Genomic DNA, 21,019 nt, shown 5'->3' with positions numbered 1-21,019 from the left:
GAGAAATCGTCGTTTCACCTTACAGAAAGATACCGAGAAAGTTTAGCAACGCTAAATATCTGCTTTAAAATGCCGGAAAGTAAGTTTGAACGTGTAACTGTGTACCTACTTTAAGAAAGTATCACTAAATTGCTAAGAACTTAGGTCGAAGTGAGCACGTTGTTTTATTAAAGGACAAATATTGTAAACATTTATTCTCAGTGAAAACACAGTGTGCATTATGGTTTGTGCAGTTTTCGCTACCCTGTCGTTTGAAGCCTTGTTTTAGTTAGGCACTGCAATGTAATATTTCAACATTCATTTAGTCTTTCCACATAAGAAAACACTGAAAATGGTATTTTTCATGTAGCCAATTTTGAAGTTTGCTTCAGTGGGAAATGGTACCTTGTTTTTCTTGCTTTTCTGTCAAAGTAGTAGTGTCAGATGGCTCAGTAAAATGGACCAGGAATTCTGAAGTTCAGGGTGTTGCCATTACTTGTTGTTGACCCATTTGCGGGATAATAAAAGTCTAGTGGTCATAGGATGAATTGTTCACATCAGGTAACCAACAAGGCTCTCTACATCTCCATCGATTAAGTCCAAACTTCCTTTTTTTTTCTGTCCACATTTAATGAGCCTGCTGTTGGACTTGTGGGATAATCACTTATGGATCATAACTTCTTATTTATTATACACAACGTTAGCAGCGATGTTAGTATCGAAATATTGTGTATAATAAAGAAGAAGTTGTTATCCATAAGTAATTAGCTTCCTGAGTTCAGTAAATTCCACTTAAAGATGCCCTTCTAAATATCACTTAAAGATGCTAAACTTTATTATACCCGATCGTTCATTATGAAAATGCTGGGGTGAACTCACATCATGTCTCCAAAACAGCAGCCAAAACTTTACGGCTTCCAGTGAGTGGGAATAACACTAACTGTACATCCATACATGGGATATTCTAAACTGACATATATATCATGATGTCACTGTTAACTTTAGGCTACATGTTGTTCCTACATGAACTTAACATAGTCTTCCAACCCTCATCTTGAGACTAGTTTAGGTCATAGTTCAAAATGTTCCATAGGGCATAAGCAGAACCTATCAGAAATGACAGCCTACATGTAGGTTGGTGGATAATTTTTTTTTTCTATCTGAAGAAAAAGATAGTGAATTTAGAGAAATTAAGACAGAGAAAGACAGACTTCTTTTTAAAAAATGGCCCTATTTGGTTCGTCGGATTACACCCAATGAACTTGTGTGGTATGCTTAAATCGTATATCGTTGGTGCTCATAACCCATATTAAAATTTTATTGTTCAAATAAGTGTTGTATTCCATGCCTTTTTTCCCCCCAGAAGATCGAGAGCGCGAGGCGGAGGCCTACTCCAACCCCCTTCCTCCAGAACATGCATCACACATGGATGACAGCTATGAGGAAGATGACAGGTTTGTTAAATAAACCAGCAAATCATTGTCAGTGTTCCGTAAAGGAAAATAAGTTCGTGCCACCGAAAATTTTTTCAAAAGTTTTTCAACCTTCAAGTAAAATTGAGAAAAATGTCCCTCTGCCTATTCTACTTTTTTGGACTTAAGGATTACTACCCTGTGATGGTGATAATAGCTTTTTTAAGCATCACAGCATGTTTTTTTTATTTGCTCATTCTAATATTCATGCTCAATATTTTCTCTTGTCATCGTCCCTTTTCCAGATATTGGTGGAAATACACACTACTTTCCTTGTGCATAAAGTTAAAGTACATGACAGCACCTTGCTAAAACATATTTCAATCGAAAGCAGGATACTCAAGCTTTCTAAAAAGTATCATAGATTTCACCAAATAATGTGTCAAACAAAGGGCAATACTGCACAAATGGCTGGTGTCAAGGCATCCATCTTGAGAATTTTATCCAATCAAACATGTTGCTCTCAGATTGCGCGGCCTAAACTGTGATGTAACCATTACCCATTCACTCCATGAAGTGACGTATGATAACACAAAACTACAGCATAAGACATCATTTTGAGATGTTTCCTGTATAGCCGAAGCATTTCACAAAGTGTTGCAGGCCAGGTCTGTATCATTTACAAACCACCACAGATATAATATCAGTTGATTTACAAGCCGTGTAATATTCAACAATGGTACCACAAATTATGTCAGACAGTAGCGTACCATCTCGGCCCAAACCGCATTCATGTCCCCAAATACATTTTTTGTCGTTTATTTAAGCATTTAGTCAGCAGTTTCTAAATAACAAATATTCAAGTCTGCAAAATTAATGAGGGATGCTGAAGCTGGGTTTATGGGAATGAGAAGACAGCATCTCACCAAACAAGGCTTAAAATTAATTAAAATCTTATGATATAATACTTTTTCTCTCTAAATTTATTACAACTGAAGAATTTAAATTTTGCTCCTTTGTCTTCCTTGCATAAAAGGGACGTTTTTTTTTTTCTTCTGTTTTCATTTATGAAATACAGTAAAATTATTGAAACGCCTTGTTCAAGCTGAGGTGCTTCTTCTGACATCCGCAATACTTAGGTCAGCACTGCTTTCATCTTAGAAGGCATCGCTACAAAATTGATGCATAAAATCTAACCACATTCGAATGCGTAGAGTGGCACTTAGATTTATTTCCATTTGTTTCAGAATTGATCATGAATCTAGTTGTAGTTTTGTAAACATTTAATTGGGGTCAAAGGTTACAGCCCCCCCCACCCCCACCGGAGTCTACAACCTGAAGCAGGACTACCGCGGCCATGCATCTGCATCTAGATCTGCAGTTCGGCCATTGAAAGTGGGTCGCTGGAGTTCCTTGTAAATGATATAGTAGGCCTGCTGTATCAACAGTTCAAGCAGTGGCAGAAATGTTCTTCCAGTACATCCAGTTTCCGAGAAAACCATATTTATCAGTTGGGCCCTCATTGCTAAAGTCCACAACTTTATCTGTCATAGGTTACTGCTTAAACTATTATATGGAAAATACCCTCAACCATAGAGAGCCAGAGTAAACGTTACGTGACCTTTGCTCTCGATAATGGAGACATGCGGCCGCTGTGTCAAGACAAAGTTTCCCTAAACTTTTACTGGGTTTAAAAAAATCTAAAAAAATATTTAATGCCGGTTTGAGATGTTTTGAAAGGTAGTCTTTCAGTCAACATAAACATTAGCCAGGTGCTGGGCTTCACTTTAAACGTCTATCTGCACCTATGTTATGAAGTATAAACCTTGTAGTGAACATAAAGTCTTCGATATTCGTAGAAAGAATGATATAGGAAACAGTTATCATAGAAGAATATGTAAAAAGCTCTACAAAGTTTTGAAAGCTGAGAAGATTGGGGATATGGTACTGATGAACAATTCACTCCAAGTAGCCATGTTGTAGGAGCCCTCATGAACTTAGCTAATCACTAGCGCTGAAAGCGTCATGATAATATTGGCTGTCACATCAAATAACCTATTAGCTTTTGATTTTAATTCAGATTTAGTGACTGACTTTATGTTTACTTTAATTATTGGAATGTGACCTGTAGTCAAACAGTTTAATAAACATTTACATGTTTGGCTCAGGAGTACCGAAATCATTAAATGTAGAACCTGGATGATATTTACAAAAATTTTCAATTGTGTTCCTTATTCTGCCCATCACAAATTCATAGGTTTTTGTATCTGTTAATGAAGACTACAGTGCATATATTACTTTTTGTGTGAGTCTTCAGTAGTATACGTTACCATTGTAACATTGTAAACTGTACACATTTGAATTATTGTTCTGTTGACAGCCATCATCTTACCAATGAGGACTTCAGAAAGCTTCTCATGACTCCCAGAGTGCCGAGTTCTCTCAGCAAACCAACAGCCACCAAGACCCTGCAGAAGTAAGCCAATCTAGACATTAATGCACGTAACTTAACGGAATGCAAACGTACGGATTATCAGTTATCAGAGAAATTTTACATTTTACTGTGAACTTTGGGATCTCATGAAATAAGGCGGGTGGGGCTGTCATCACCATTGATGATGTCCAAGAAAAGGTAGTAAATGAAGTAACACGACGGAAGAGCTTTGGCACCAGGAACTGGAGTCATTAATGTCAGCCACTGTCTGAAGAATGATTGCACATTATCTCCTTGATAAATAAATCTCTCAACCTTAGCCTTAAAATATTGGGTAAACATCAGTTCATGTTTATTTCAAAACACAAACCAGACAATCAGCATAAAAAGTAAACAGCGTGTATTGCAGCTTATATAAGTCCATACTTTGGATGATGCTGTTGTATTGAGTTACCTCAATCAGTCTGAGAGTCGTAGATTGTGAGCTGTAATTTGTGTTTCATGTGCTAAACACACCTACTTGGTCATAACTATAGATGCATGAGTAATGTTGCTTGGGTGGCTGGAACTGTGCCTTGGTATAACACTGAAAGAATCAGAAACGACTAGCAGAAATAACCTTTATCTTGTTATGCTGTTGTTTTCAGGCCTCATATCATGGAGGAGGAAGAAGAAGAGGCTGAGGATGACCCAGCCATGAGGAGGAAGAAGAAAAAGAGGTCAGTTAAGGTCTAGCTATAAGTTTTGTAATTCCCAGTTACTGTTAAAGTCCACGTCAGTTTGTTAACATTACATTCTGCAGAGAGATGTCCTATGCCGTATGATTTAAGTTAACCTTTAAAGGCACATTCTTCATCCAGAAGGTTTGTTCTAGTTCTACTGTATTTTGATATGACACTGAAGTACGCATTTTCTCATTCACTGTTTTGTGTATGACGGCCTTGGGGAAGAACAATTTCATTGTAAATTGACTGAGTTAGCTTACAAAAATGAAGATATTATTATTATAAAAACCAAACACCGTCCCTTGAAAGGCGCAGGAGGCTTGTTTATGTTTCGTGTGCCAGTGAATCAACACACATGAATAGCACAAATGTTTAGACACTGTCTTTGCAATCTGCTTTTGACAAATAGACCTCTTATCTCTTGTCAATCCTAAGCCAACTGTTAGATTTTAGGCACTGTAATTCAAACTCATCAATCTGTTTGATGTTTCTGTTGACAGCTACTATGCCAAACTAATGAAAATCAAGGAGCAGGAAGCTCAGGAGCTGGCCCAGAGATACAGAGATCGGGTATGTCAGTCTTGCTATAAACTTTTCTGAGCAGCTTCCTATCTCCCCTGATGTCGTATTGTCAAGTGTGCTGCAGGTACAAATTTATTATCCTATGATGGTGTTGTGTGTCACATAGATGGAAACTCTCAAAGATAAGGAAAATCACTGTGAAAATTCTCTCATTTGTTAGTAATAATACCTGACACACGGAAAAGGAAAGGAATAGGAAATGCAATGGATATTAGCAGTTTTATTTTGCATAAATATTCATTTGTACAACAAAAAAAAATTCTGTAAAGGAGAGATAACTACATTTCCTAATTTTGAACCACGCATAATTGTTTTTTGATAGGCCAAGGAGAGACGTGAAGGTAGCAATAAGGATTACGAGGAAACCGAGATAATCAGCACAACTGCTGACTACAGAGCAGTAGCACCTGATGCTAAGGCGTAGGTATCTCTATTGTTAACATGCTGCTGTCATACGGTAATATGTAGTGAAAGTGTAAGTCTCAAAGTGTTCCTGCGTTTACTTTAGTGTAGGCCCTTATCTGGCTGTTAAAGTCATTCAGTGTTTGTGTAATCATACTCAGCAATCATGCAATACATTTAACATCACTAAGCTGAACCACACTCTTTGCAGGGGTGAGAACTATGCAGAGAGACGAAAACAGCTGATTCAGGAATCCAAGTATTTAGGAGGTGACATGGAGCACACCCATTTGGTGAAAGGATTGGATTATGCTCTCCTTGAAAAGGTAAGATTACCGACCTTTTTTATTTTACATAACCCATCAAGAAATATCATTACAACTCATAGGAGTAAAAAAATGTGGAAAGTAGAGAATGCCATAAATTTAGAAACCTTATTAAATTTTGCAAAAGGTGCATGTGCCATCAGTATTCAGTTTAAAGGATGAAGTTTCATCACAAACATTTCACTTAGACACATAAACATCTGTTACATAAGTGATATATTCTGAGGTGTGGTGTAAGACGCCACTCTAAAACATCCACCGGTATTTATTCATGCAATTTTGCGTTTAAGGTTCGAGCTGAAATCACAAGCAAAGAACAAGAGGAAGAGGAAATGGAGAAAGTCATACATTCTGCAAACACCAGCAACAAAAAGTATGGATGCCTTTTACTCAAGTCATTTGAACCTGATTTTATGCTTCTGCATTTATCTCTTGAAATGTATGAGCAGAAGCAAACTCTGTGGAAGTATTTCTTTACTCATTTGCCACTTTAAGTTTACCCTACTCATTGCTTGGGACTTTAAACCTGTAAACAGATAGAGATGCCAAAGGCTTGATTACTTAAGAATAAGTGTTCATTTGGCTGTGCAGATCTGCAGAATGTTGGTATTGATTTTGTTGTAACTACAACAACGACATTAAATTGGGAAACACATTGAATGGTTTTCTTTTTAACACACAAGGAAACGACAAGCATGTTCCCTACAGCCTGGGGGAAATTATGTAACTTTCAAGACCATGACTGCCCAAACTTTGATCGAGTCTCCCCAATTGTTCTATGCATCCAGCATGATTAACGCTGCAACGTCGCAGCATTTATTAAACTTCAGTGAAAACATGACTGACCTTCTTGATGAAAATCCCTAATTTTGTTTCCTAAGCAACCTAAACACAAGGTCACGCAGATAAATATTCACATGTTGATCAACCCCATACAGTCGGTGATATCATCTCATTTCACTCAGGGTCGAATAAATTTGTCACATAAATCCGAAATTTAGGCCTACCATTACCATGAACCCGACATCTTGCATCTTCCCATCTTCTGAATGTAAACAGTAAAAATAGCAAATATATTCTGCGCTCACATGCTCAGGACAGTTGTCAGTAGTTTCATCATTAATTTCTACTGGTACGCCATGATCACTGTTCACTGCTCATTTTGAAAATTTCTAGTGGAGTCACAGGAGCTACTGCCAAACATGATCAGTGGCTACACGGCCCCATGAAGATGATATTTTCAATAAATGCAGGCTTTGCATCACTGTTGTAGAGCCAAACTTTTAGTCCAGTAATCATCATGTACTCTAGCCCTTCCTTTCGAACAAGATCTGATTTTAAACCATATTGCACGTTGAAACTAGTATTACCCACGTCTTTCTCACCTCACGGCATTCTCGTGACACAGGGGTTTGACGGCGTTTCATGAAGTGTCGACCTTGTAATAGTCTAAGCTCGTGAATGTTCACTATTTTAAATAGTTTGCCATTGAAAGGAATGAAGTAGAAATTTTAAGAACATAACATTCGAGCTGAAGAAATTGTGCTCATTGATAGATGAACTACATTTTCATGAGGCAGGGCCTCTAGTTGTAGCAAATCGGTTGACTGATTGATGAAAAACCATGTGCATTTTGACCACTTATTACACAGAAATAAAGGTATATGGTAAATAGATTATCATAAAAGTGCATGTTTCGCCATGTTGTATCACCTCTCATTGTGTGTTGGCCGGTCGCATCAACCTCACACTTCGAGAGCGGCTAATACAACATGATGACCTCAGACAACTCTAGCTGATACGTCATCGCAGATCACACACTGTTTTGATAATCTCTATATATATTTCTGACAACTGATTTTTTTTTGTCTGTGTACAGAGAAAAGGAAGAAGAACAGGAGCCACAGATGGTGTTCAAAACCAGACTGGGTGAGTTTTGCTTATTAAAAACAGTGCCTCAGGTCAGTCAGTGTCCTGCCTTAAGTATTAATGTACACTGCAGTTAAAGAGTAAAGCTGAATAAGTTGTGGTATTCTGTTAGATAATGATGAAAGCTGCTCACCTTTTTAGCTCGGCTGCACAGAGTAAGGAGACGTATTGTGAGAGGAGGTAAAGTGTCAATGTCGAGTTTGGTGTCCGGTTAAACTTTTTTTTTTTAACTGGATTGAACATTAGGCTTCTTTTTTTGTAGTTCTCCAGTGTAGGGTGCACTATGTGTTGCTATACTCAAATGGAAGGTTAAGCTTTTTATTTTTAGCTCCAACATACAGTGTGAGAAAGTTATGTTGTTGTTTTAGATTTTTGTTGCTCTCATGATTAAAAGGATAACAGATGGTGTGTACGCCCCTACATGGAGTCTACTGATAGAAGGTTTATTTTTGTTTATTGGATTTGGTTTTATTGGCTTTGAGAATGTTTTTATGAACTGCACTTCTTTTTCTGTTGTAAACACATCTCCTCTCGTATTTGAATGTATCACCTCGCTTGAACACTATGCAGTTTTATGAACGTCCCAATCAGGTGAGCTACCAGTGTCGTCTGACTACCTTGTTAGCATACCTTGTTGTTCATGTTTTCCCTAGGAAATTAAGATGACTAATTGTTTTATTCCTCCCACAGGTAAGAACATCTACAGGACTGTGTTTAAATCACAGCACCCTGAAAGGAATGAGCTGTTTCTGCCAGGCAGGATGGCCTATGTTGTGGATCTGGAGGATGAGTTTGCAGACTCAGATGTCCCAACAACAACGATCCGTAGTAAAGCTGACTGCCCTAGTCTGGAGGTGGGTAGAGGAATACAGCATTTCAGTTACAGTTAAATTAAAATTTAGTTCCTTTATGTCTGTAAGTGTGCCCATCTACAGATGAGTGCCTTACTTTTTGTGAAGTGTATAGAGGTACATTAGATTAAGATTGAAATGTTCTGTATACTTATGCATGTGGTAAGAAATATTAATTGTGTGACTTTGTTAGGTATAAAGTCTTGTTCATAGTGAAGTGCAAATTTTGCAAAATTAGATCCTAAAATATTTCCTTTTTACATCAACAGGGGTACTATTTCTCTTGTATACCTCTATTCGCATTAAATTTTTTTCCATTACATTTATTTTTCAGGCAACAACAACCTTAACAACAAATGACATTGTGATCAACAAACTAACACAGATTCTGTCCTACCTACGCCAAGGCCGCAGAGAAAACAAGAAACTAAAGAAAAAAGAAAAAGGTTTGTTTATATTTTCATCCATATGAGTTTTGAAATATAAAAATATACAAGCCACAAATTGACACTGATTCTCCTGTAGCACAAAGAAGTGCATGGAAATGACATCAGCAGTTCAAACAAATTAAGAATCTTTGTTCAAAGTTATTATACCAACTGTATTCCAATTCCAGTTTGATGCAAAAAAAATGTCCTCATACCCTATTTCCTGAATTTTTTTGTATATGAAAGAGCCACTTTCAAAGCAATTGATGCACATTTTGGGGGTACAGAACAACATTGGTTGGATTGGCCAGTTTCAGGGCTTCACGAAAAGAATAGTTTCATCAGTCAACTCAGAATATTGTCTTCAGAGTATTTGTGGATAAACACCTTGCAAACATGTGAAAACGTTGAAGAATTACACTCATTATAACTTGATCTTTTGTTACAATAATTTTCTTCAAGTCATTGTTAAGCTGATGATTGTGAGTGTTGTGTTGAAGGTAAAGTGAAAGAGGAAGGAAAGCCCAGAGGAAAGCTACAAGGTGCTGATGACAGGTGAGTTACCAGGCTGCTGCTCTGACCTGGGGAACCAAGAACATTGTTTGCCATGCTTACATTCTCATTTTTCAATTATGTGATATATAGGTGTTCCTTTATCCTCTAAATACTTTTACATTTAATGGTGTTTAAAGATTGCAGCTTGCACCAACAATTTGTTTCACGATCACAGCATGCATTCTTTTCACATTTATTTTACTTTCTCATCATGATATTGATGGTCAGGTTAATGGGCCACCATTTCATGGATTTTTTTTCCTGCAGTACAAAATGGGTGAGAAATTACAAGAAATTATGAGTGATTTATAGCACACGTAGTTCACATGTAATTTTGCATTGTTTTTCACCAACTAATTACCCTTGTGTACTGCATTTTGTACTGAGGTACCCTGTATGATTTGTAACTGAAAATTTTCATGAAAACATAGTGGATTAACTGTATGCCTGGTTGTTTTAAAAGAATATATATATTCTTATATGTGCAACTTAAGCATCAACCAGTTTAAATAGTAAATGGTGCATGTATCTCTTAGTTGTTATTAGATATTGAATAAAATATATTTTGATATTTGTTGACATAATACATGCGATTGTCTTTCAGCATCTATGGCGAGATTGGGGACTATGTGCCATCCGCATCTAAGTCAGGAGACCGGAAAGACCGAAGAGAGCGAGAGAGAGAGCGTGACAGAGACCACGACCGTGAGCGAGGTAGGGAGCGGGATTCTCACCGAGATCGAGGCCACGGGCGGGACAGGGATAGGCGAGATCGGGAGTACGAGAGGGAGCGAGAGAGGGGACGTGACCGCGGGAGAGACAGGGGTCGTGACAGGGATAGGGCAGAGCGAGGAGACAGGGAGATGGAGAGAGAGAAACGCAAATCGTACTTTGAGAAACCAGTAGAAGAGGTGGGTACTCTCTGTTCATCAATCTGGTAAACATCAGTTGTTATAGAATTATCAGGACTTAAAATCTTGGGTTCAGTTGAAAGAGAAATCACTAGTCCCATGATGAATAAGGTAGTACATTCTTTTGTTTTTTGTTTTTACAACAGGAAGCATTATTAGCAAAATTCGATGAGCAAGCTGCACTCGAGGATGCCTCCTATAACAGTAATGTTCTATTCCACTGAGTTACTACATGCAGTTATCTCCCATGCTGATGTGTCATATTGTTTTTTTTTTTGTTTTTTTTTCAATACAGGATGAAGACAAAGACAAAATACCTGTGTCAGCTAAGGACATGGTGAAAAACATCAATGACAGATTTAGGGTAAGCGTGTAAACAGTATTTTCATTTTTCGTACAACTCATTTATAGCAACAGTATGCTATAAATAAGTTAATTAATGTAGGAGAGACCTGTTAGGCTGGAGTAAAACCACAATGAGTGAACACCATAGTTACTTGATGATAATGTACTACAGCTATTAAACCTTTAGTATGTCCATCATTTTACTGTTCTGTCATTGTAAATCTGTCTGTATGAAGGTTACTCCGTGTGTAATATGGAATGGATATCATGAAATGATGACATTTTTGAAATCCATCAGACATTTTATGCCTTTAACCTACAATGAAATGCATTTATGCTGTTGTATTCAGATTTATATTCTTGAATGGAAGAAGAATTGAAACAAGGAGATTAATATAACCATCATATTGTAATTTCTTGTAGGGATATGCAGAAATGGAGGAAGAAAAAGTGAGGTAAGAGGAAAGCTAATAGTATGAATTTTCGGATTTGATATAATCCTTTATAAACTGAGCATAAATGCTAGACCTAAAATCATGCTATAACATATTTGACAGATGAGTCTAGCTAGAAAATTTCCCAAATAACTTCATACATGTATGTAATGGTAAGTGGCAAGTTAATTAATATTGATGAGTGGAACATCAATAAATAAGATTAATAATGTCTATGTTTAGACAAAATGCAAAGAAAGAAGAGGAGAGATTGAAGAAGCTGAAGGCGAGGACTGAGATTGACAGCTATGCTGAGTGCTACCCTGGGTAAGCATTCTTTCACATAGCTAAGTAGTTGTGAAAAATTATTGAAAAATTAAATATTATGCTATAGTTTGAAGCTTAATTTCAGTAACATATTATAAGGAATTTGGACATAATTGTAATGGTAATTTTGTTTCTTTTGGAAAGTTTTGGAAAGAACTTCCCAGTTTTGACTGTAAAGCGTGCGGTTTATGTAATTGTTTTTGACATAAAGTTTGTCTTTGACTGTTACTCATTTTGTCTTTGTCTGTTACTCATTTTGTCTTTGCCTGTTACTCATTTTGCCTGATTCCCAGAGTTCTATTGATGTTAGAAAGGTATTTCGATGTGTGTTTGAAAGGTACAATGATGTACTGAGGAAATCTTGTTTTAACACAGAGTATACTGTTTAATTACCTATATTTGCCTAAAAAATGTAGCTTTTTGTGGAAATATTGTTTAGGGAAAGTACTGTAACTGTGCACTTTGTTACCTTTATTGAGAGGATTTTGGATTTGTTATACTTGAACTATTTGCAGTATGATGGAGTCTGCTGATGCGATCGATGACTCAGATGATGAAGTAGACTACACAAAGATGGACCAGGGCAACAAGAAGGGTCCCATTGGACGATGGGACTTTGACACCCAAGAGGAGTACAGTGACTATATGGCCAACAAAGAGGCACTGCCCAAGTGAGTGAAACAGGGATGTTTTTTTTTACACTCAATTTAACAATATAAACAGAGGTAGGTAATTATGAATAAATATTAAATCTGGCCACTGATCCTGTAAGTGCTGTATTTATATGAAGAGTAAAGATTAGACTATGATTATCAAGGAGTATAGAACAGTGCATCAAGATAATCATGTGTTGTCCAAGTACTATAGGCAAAGTTGTACTTGAAGGAAATACCAACTGTTGATTGGTTGAGTGTGACGAAAAGAAAGACAGTATGTGCTACATAACGAGTAGATGCATTTTCTTCTACATTGTTGTATAAAATAGTATAGGATTGTGGTGAAAAATCCTAGTAAATTGGTAGTGGATTGTGACATTTGGTATTAAGTTTACAACCTTTTTTGTGGTTGAAACCAAGTGACAGACTCATTTAAACTTAAATACCCGTATTCTTTTTGGTGGGTATTTCTTTCCTTTTTGATATTGGAACATAGACTTCTTCATAGACGTACACAATGTATATTCCTCTGCTCACATAGATTGATTACCAACATTTGTTCATGTATTCATAAGGTAATGTTGAAGCTGTTCTCATTCATTATAGCCAGTGTCTGTTAGAGTAGTGAACACTGAGCTATGTCTGTGAATTTATTTGCCCTGATCAACTGTAGCATTCTTTGTTCCTTAGAGCCGCCTTCCAGTATGGTGTTAAGATGGCAGATGGGCGGAAAACAAGGAGAACAGGTCCAAAAGACGAGAAAGCTGAACTAGACAGACAGTGGCAGAAAATCCAGAAAATCATCGAGAAGCGGAAGTATGGGGAAGGTGGAAGTGGGGATGGTAAACGCCCAAGATACTGAAGTAGCCTGGTATCTGTACTGATGGGGCAGGGTTGACCGATCATTACCCATCCGTTCACACTGTGGGATCGCACACTTAAGGTGTGTGCTCAAGGACTTGGGTGCTATGCTCACACAAACCCTCAATTCATTTCTGTATACACGGATAGATATAATCCATGAAATCACACAACTATTCCCGTAGGGCGTACATGAACATGAAATCACACAACAATTCCCACAGGGCGTACATGTACATGAAATCACACAACAACTATTCCCGCAGGGCGTACATGTACATGAAATCACACAACAACTATTCCCGCAGGGTGTACATGTACATGAAATCACACAACTATTCTCACAGGGCGTACATGTACATGAAATCACACAACAACTATTCCCGCAGGGTGTACATGTACATGAAATCACACAACTATTCCCACAGGGTGTACATGTACATGAAATCACACAACAACTATTCCCGCAGGGTGTACATGTACATGAAATCACACAACTATTCCCGCAGGGCGTACATGTACATGAAATCACACAACAACTATTCCCGCAGGGCGTACATGTACATGAAATCACACAACAACTATTCCCGCAGGGTGTACATGTACATGGAATCACACAACAACTATTCCCGCAGGGTGTACATGTACATGAAATCACAAAACAACTATTCCCGCAGGGTGTACATGTACATGAAATCACACAACAACTATTCCCGCAGGGTGTACATGTACATGAAATCACACAACAACTATTCCCGCAGGGTGTACGTGTACATGAAATGTCTTTGTAAATATAGTAACCCCATAACCTGTTTTATTATCTATTTAACACCACAGTAAGTTATATATGTAATCTTGTAACTAGCGCAAACATTACTGAAGGTGTCAATGCTGTGATGTGATAGTTGCATTTCTTCTCGTCAAGTATCTAAACACAGATGCATGTGTAAGTTCACTCTTTGTGAATCTAAATGTTTATCATTCTATATTTCTACTCTCTTGAATCTAAACCTATCCAAACTAATGGCCTGCAGTATTACGGTCGACAGATGTACATGTGTCTTCTCTCCTCAGTTGTCATTTGAGGTAGAGCTCACTCTACAGATTTTAGACCAGTGTGGCAGTGCACTCATTCACCTGTGTTTTTATCTATCTTTGACACCGAGCACAAGTAGAAATTAAATCATTTGAACATGTCATGATGTAGTGTTACTTGTATTTGAGTTGGATTAAATGTTAGATTTCACATGTAAGAGGATTAATCATGCAGAAGTGACTCAAATTTGGATTTTGCCTGCAGTGACCTCAGCATGTGAGCATATCAAATCATTGCGATCTGGTATTTCCAATGACAATTTTTGACACGAATTGAATAAAGCTGAACAGTTTATTTCTCACTGTGTTGATAGGTTAAAAACGAGGATAAATATATACAAAAATGGACCAAGTCTAAAGAGTAAATGACATGCTAACTTGGTAAATCGGTGCATGATCTCTTAATATGTATATTGCTTATTATACATCTATTTACTAATATACTGTCTTCAGTCTGGTACCTATAAGGGAACAACTGTTCAAACAATACGCCTGGAGATTTTGAAACCACTATAGCTTGGCTGATCAGTGCTTCATCTTTATTGTTAGCTTACAGGAACCATCACAATTATCAGTGCTGATAGAAAAAAAAAAAGGAAAAGCTTGTCAGTATGTGAAAAAGGTCTTGATGCCTTTGTAGATCTTAGTTCATTATGATTTACATAAGCATTTGCAACAACTTGTGGACAGCTATGAAGTGTTAAACATTGCCTTTGATGCTTGGTTAACGATATTCTTCTTTGTAAATAAAATAGTTGCGATTTCGGTGTACTTTCTTCTGATTTTAATGGGTTGAAGCGTTGAAAACATCTTTTCACTGTTTTTTTTTTTCAAGTTTTTAGTTGAATGTATCAATTTTTGTGTAAAATGTTTTCGTTTCTGCGTTACTTTCCTTTGCATATACTTCAAATTCTTTATTCATAATGACAAATTACGTTAGAAAGTCATTTGAATTATTGTAAATCGGTAGAAAATGTTAAAAAGTTAGAATGGCACTAATGGGCCACCGAAGAAATGTGATTTTGAGGCTCAAAGTTAACTGTTAGGAGATGAAATTGGGTACACCTAGCACGTGGTAAGACAAAATTGGTGGCATTTCAGCTCTTCCGGGACATTGTAATAAACTCTAAAATGTGTTAAAAAAAAAAAAAAGTGCGTTGTGCACTGTGGTGGTTTGAGAAGGCCAGAACAAAGGGCATACCAGTATCTGGACTGGTAACCTTGCAAGAGAAAGCTCCGCGCTTTGCTAACAAACTGAATATGGCAGGCTTCAGGCTTTGACTTGTTGGTTATATAGACAGATACCCCGATAAACGAGTTCACTGTGGACAATAGATTGTTCCGCAGTCAACCCGATTTCCTCAACAAGTAAACGTGAACGCCGACGTATTGGTGAACAATTCGTGAGTAACACCAATCGGATACATATATTAATAAATAAATACCGAATAAAGTGGATGTGCAGATTTGTACACATTCGTTTTTAGAGAGTGAAGCTGTTTTTTTTGTTTTTTTTTTTTGTTTTTGTTTAGTTTGTTTGGTGTCTTTACCTGTCACAAACTGACCAACGAGGTTGCAAGTAAGAATCCGGCTGTGGCTGGATTAAGGTTCAGTTGACGATGGGCAATAGATTATTCCGCAGTCAAGCCGATTTCTTCAACACGTAAACCTGAACGCCGACGTATATATATTGGTGAACAATTCGTGAGTAACACCAATCAGATACTTATATTAATAAAAGAATACCGAATTATGATATTATGATTAAAACTAAAAAATGTGACAAAAACACAAGCACGATCGGGGTGACAACAAATAGAGAGGTGACGAATATTCCTATCGCAGAGCCCATCTAACTTGGGCCAATGTTATCTGAATCGCTCTATAAATCTATACGATAGGAACTTTATTGACATTCTTTGTTACCATGGAGGGTGACTCACAAAGTGATTTTTAACCCTGATCGGGGCCTCCGTGGCTTAGTTAATTAGCGCTCTGGCGCAGCGTAATGACACCGGGGCCTCTCACCAATGTGGTCGCTGTGAGTTCAAGTCAAGCTCACGCTGGCCTCCTGTCCGACCGTATATAAGAGGGAAGGTCTTGCAGCAGCCTGCGGATGGTCGTGGGTTTTCTCCGGGTTCTGCCCGGTTCCCTCCCACCATAATGATGGCCGCCGTCGTGTAAGTGAAATATTCTTGAGTACGGCGTAAAACACCAATCAAATAAATCATCCACATTGCATTTCCAAAATTGAAAGCATCTAACCTCCATGTTGTCTCTATGCAAGTATATTGCTGTACTCCTCTGTACCATACAACCCGTCGTGTGTCTTCACTGTTTATGTAGATAAGAATTTTATTTCAATCGTTACGTAAGATTTCCATTAGCAGATACGCAAACTATCGATTCGCTATACGCAATGACTGTCAGATGCGAAAAGATGAAGTTTATTACAGAAAAGATTACAAGGATTTTGCATCGGTAGTATTCCTTGGACATACACAGTGAAGTCATGCAGATGAGGATGGTTATTGCATGTGAAGCTGTGGTATAAATCATCGCCTATATATATTACTGTCTTGAGGCAAATATATGCCATTACCAACATCGATGAGCGCATCACTCTCCCAGTTATATGTTCACATAGACATTATAGACGTACAGCATGGAGAGAAAACCCAGAGCAGCATCGACAGTATGATAGTTGGCAAATGGTCACAAGGTAACCGGTGAAATACGGCCTCTAGTCAGTTTACCTCAATCAGGATTTATTCTAACTAAATTCATTTATACATGACAGTGGGTGCAGACATTACATTTTTTAAGACTCCCATACAAGTGAAGAGATGGACACCATGTGCTTGTTTGTGAACTGTTATCCGGAAATGGTCAAGAGTTTCTTATGTTAACGTGCAAGCATAGGTGTACCCATATACTGTGAAGTCTTGCTAAGTGAGGTTTCGTATTAACTGCTTGATCGGTGTTTATTGTAGGCTTAAGTATAACTTTACAGGAATAGTGATCAAAGGGTTAACACCAGAAGAGACGGCTGGAAGATGCCAAGGTAGATCCTGGCCAGGTATTCTGGTACTGGTTGGCACCGTGTTGGTATACTGCGACTGGGAGGGGTGTCGTGTTAAGTGTCTTCCGCATAGCATTTTAGTGAGGTAGCCTGTCGGCATTGGGAGCCACCTACAACGGTCACTATGGTGATCTTACAGCCATGTTGTTGAAAGTGACAATGTTCTCCAATTATAAGCAAACAAATACTAGATCGATTAGTTCAAAAGCCTTAAAATACCGCCTTTGATAAAATACTGAAAGGCGAAGAAAACACTAAAATGAAGTATATATCAGATGAAAGACCATTAAACACTGTCCAGGAAATTAATTTGATGTATTTGTTCATATTTTTTCCAAGCCAGCCAAATGCTTTTAAAACATCAGATTCTACGTTTTGGTAAATGATGTACATGGTAGGTATGAGATGTTGTGTGATATCAACCATCTTGCGCCGTGATCGTGGTGCCCCGTTTCACTATCGAAAGGCAACCTTTTTGCAATAATATGAACTTCCAACATATCCATGTGCAGAGCTTTAGTGTTGTTATGTCTGACTAAATCAAGTTTGGAAGCGAGTATGACTGATTTTACAGAATGATGTAGGCCTATATCGGTTGGCTAAAAGAAACAGATTGTAGCCCTATAGTCCCCGGGAAGGGTTATAGGCCTATATATCATGTACCGCGGTGTGTAGAAAAAAGTTGAGCTTCATTTACCATGAGTTTGTCTTTAGGGCAAAGTTTATCCTTCAGCGCGAAAAGTAACTTCATGCATTAGGAATCCCCGCTCCTGCGCCGCATATATAGCAATTATATATACATATATAATGTATATATACAGATGTTGCGTACATATACATGACCAAATTGCTCCTTTTGTGCCAATTACCATTTGGTCTTCATGTATACTGTAAATGGGAATTGTCACGCCATGATGCTCGCCATTGTACGCCTATGACAGACCATGCATTTGTCATCTGCATGGCGCTAGTTCATCATACCTGAATATCCTGGGACTGTAATAGGCTATATGTTATATTTGTCCCAGGTATGTCGGAGGGGTCCATTTCGTAAAGGTGTATAATGCAGAGATCTGAATTCTGTGTAAGATGGTGAGTAATCGCTGCATTTGAATTCCGTTATATGTATACCTGTACATATGCATTATACGTCACCGCAAACATACGAATGTCAAGCAATGTACATATGTGTATAATGACATATACCGTGAGGCGATAGACGATGCCTGGATGACATATGCAATTAATAATGCTGACTGATGCATGATGTATATGATGCTATGCCAAGCAGCTGACCGTACTGGATATACATGGTGTACATCTTCGCAGATTGTTCATAACTGATTATCTGACATTTTTAGTTGTATGCTCTGTTTAAAAAGAAAGAAAAATAAGAAAACAAACACACTTGTAGTTTTATAGCTAACTAAAAACTTGACAAACGTATTATTTTCTTCAACAATAGCAAAGTGTATTCATACCTATTTTTAGCACGTATGTATAGGAAATTTTCTGTAAACAGTTCATCTTCCGCTCCAAGAAATGCTTCTGTTCCTGTAACAGTAACTGTTCCGCCCAGGTATGCCGTCAGGCTCCCTTAATCAGATACTTTTGTGTATGAAAAGGTACTTCCGTCTCTCATCCTCTTCACAGGATAATTTATATATAGGTGACAGAGCAAAAGTATATGTAGACATGGTGATGCAAACAAATGTGCATCCATGATGAAAAGGTGAAATCTGCAGGTGTGGTAACAAACATTCGTATACAACTCTTCATCCATAAGGGGCGTTTCAGGTCAATAATAGCCAGATAAAAAATTACCAAAAGAACGTTCAGCAGAAACCACGAAAGAACTAAGAAAGTATATCAAGTAAGAAATTAGGATGGAAATGTAAAGAGTTTTCAGTAATGGCGGAAACTGATGTAATTAAGGATTTGGACACCTAACTTAACCAGTATCCAAATCGTGCGTCAAGTTAGTCTATAAGTTGTCGTTAATCAAAATATGAACCCCAACTGCAATTGTTTACACAGGGCCTGTCCAACGGCGGTTGCATGTTCGCCCCCATATAATCGTTGCACTTTAATACCTGTATATGTATACCTGTATATATACCTGTATATATGCATTACTTAACCACACACATGCGAATGTCGGGCCCCATAGATATGTGTATATAATGAGTAACGTTATGTCAAGTAGCAGACTGTACTGGATGTTCATATGTGTATTGTTCAACAGTTTTGCAGATTGTACATAACTGAATGCCTGGCATATTTAATTGCTTGCTGTGATTGCAAATTGCAAAAAAAAAAAAAACAAAAAAAAAAACAAAGAGGCAAACTAACAGGTTTGTAGTTATCATAGTTACCTCAAAAGTCATTCTGATATGACAGATATATCAAAACAAATTATTTTCTTCAACAATGGCAAAATGTATTCATATCTATTTTTAGTATGTATATATAGAAACTTTCATGTAAACAAGTCATCTTCCTGTCCAAGAAATGCTTAGTAATTGTTCCGCATAGGTATGCCGTCAGGCTCCTCTCATCAGATACTGTTGCGTCTATATAGGTGCTTCCGCATAAGTTAAGTTACAATAGCAATATAGGTATATGTAGACATGGATATGCAGACATGTGTGCGTCTATGATGAAAAGATTACATCTACAGGCGTCGAATGAGACATTCGTATACTCAACCATAATTCAATCATAATGGACGTTTCAGGTCAACATTCGCAAGAAATGTCGAAAAGAATGTTAAGCATAAACCACGAAAGTATATTAATCAGTATCCAAATCGTGCACAAACGTAGCTTAACCGTTGTCGTCAGTCAAAGTATGTATCCCACTTGCACCTGTTCATACAGGACCTATCCAATTATAATTATAATTAGAGTCTATTTCTTTTAGATAATCGCCTGTATTCACCTGTCTGTAAAATCAGTCATATTCGCTTCCAAAATTGCCTTAAGGCAGTAACACGTAACAAGCCAAGCTCTACACATTTACATGTTAAACGTCAATATTATTACAAGGATAATGCAGTTAGAATCCATAATGTTAAGCTCCATAAGCTTAGTTTCGACACCACGAACTCACTTCTTGGGATGGCATCCCAATGATTCAAAAGCAAGTTGCATGCTGGACAATGGGCGTGAAGAGTAATTTGTTTTACGATGGCTCCAGCAACAAGCGGTTAGAACAAACTTCACGCAGTAACACAGCCTACACTACTGTGTCTGCGATTAAACTACATGGTTTTAATTCCAAACACCCATCTCTAAATCCACACCACTATGAGGTCATAGACTACAAGAGATAAAATAAAATCCATTTATTAAGGTTATATTATACTAAACGTGTAAAAAATTCAAATATGGCTGTGTCAGTAACAGGGTTTACAATTAATCGCCCTCCGTCAAAAGACGTTGAACTCCGCCCAGTGTCCAGCATGCTGGTTAATATGAATAATTATGACGTCACCCGAGGCAATGGATTCTTACCTTGGAAACTAAGCCTATGGACTTCAACATTATGAATGAGAAAAAGTGTTTTAACATCATTTTCCTTGCAATAATATAATCTGCCAGCATATCCATAGCTTGAGTTGATATGTGTCGCTGACTATATAGGCAATTTTGGTTACGAGTATGGCTGAGAGCTAAATATTGGC

The 21,019-nt window shown here is 37.6% G+C and overlaps 1 protein-coding gene across 1 annotated transcript; it reads left to right on the top strand.

The window, feature by feature from the left end:
* Nucleotides 1-12: 12 nt before the first annotated feature.
* On the top strand, nt 13-15,006 carry LOC135472534 (protein Red-like). Its single transcript, XM_064752080.1, has 18 exons — nt 13-79; nt 1,343-1,433; nt 3,772-3,867; nt 4,473-4,544; nt 5,051-5,120; nt 5,455-5,552; nt 5,746-5,860; nt 6,151-6,233; nt 7,740-7,789; nt 8,480-8,643; nt 8,975-9,086; nt 9,569-9,623; nt 10,228-10,534; nt 10,830-10,898; nt 11,303-11,334; nt 11,557-11,640; nt 12,156-12,311; nt 12,987-15,006. The coding sequence occupies exons 1-18, from the start codon at nt 70-72 to the stop codon at nt 13,156-13,158; spliced, it is 1,836 nt and encodes a 611-aa protein (XP_064608150.1). The 5' UTR covers nt 13-69; the 3' UTR covers nt 13,159-15,006.
* The last annotated feature ends 6,013 nt before the right edge of the window (nt 15,007-21,019 follow it).

The sequence above is a fragment of the Liolophura sinensis genome, chromosome 8, assembly GCF_032854445.1.
Source record: "Liolophura sinensis isolate JHLJ2023 chromosome 8, CUHK_Ljap_v2, whole genome shotgun sequence".
Taxonomy (NCBI): Eukaryota; Metazoa; Mollusca; class Polyplacophora; order Chitonida; family Chitonidae; genus Liolophura; species Liolophura sinensis.
Note: the sequence above shows the minus strand (reverse complement) of the source record. Positions and strands in the feature narration are given on the sequence as shown.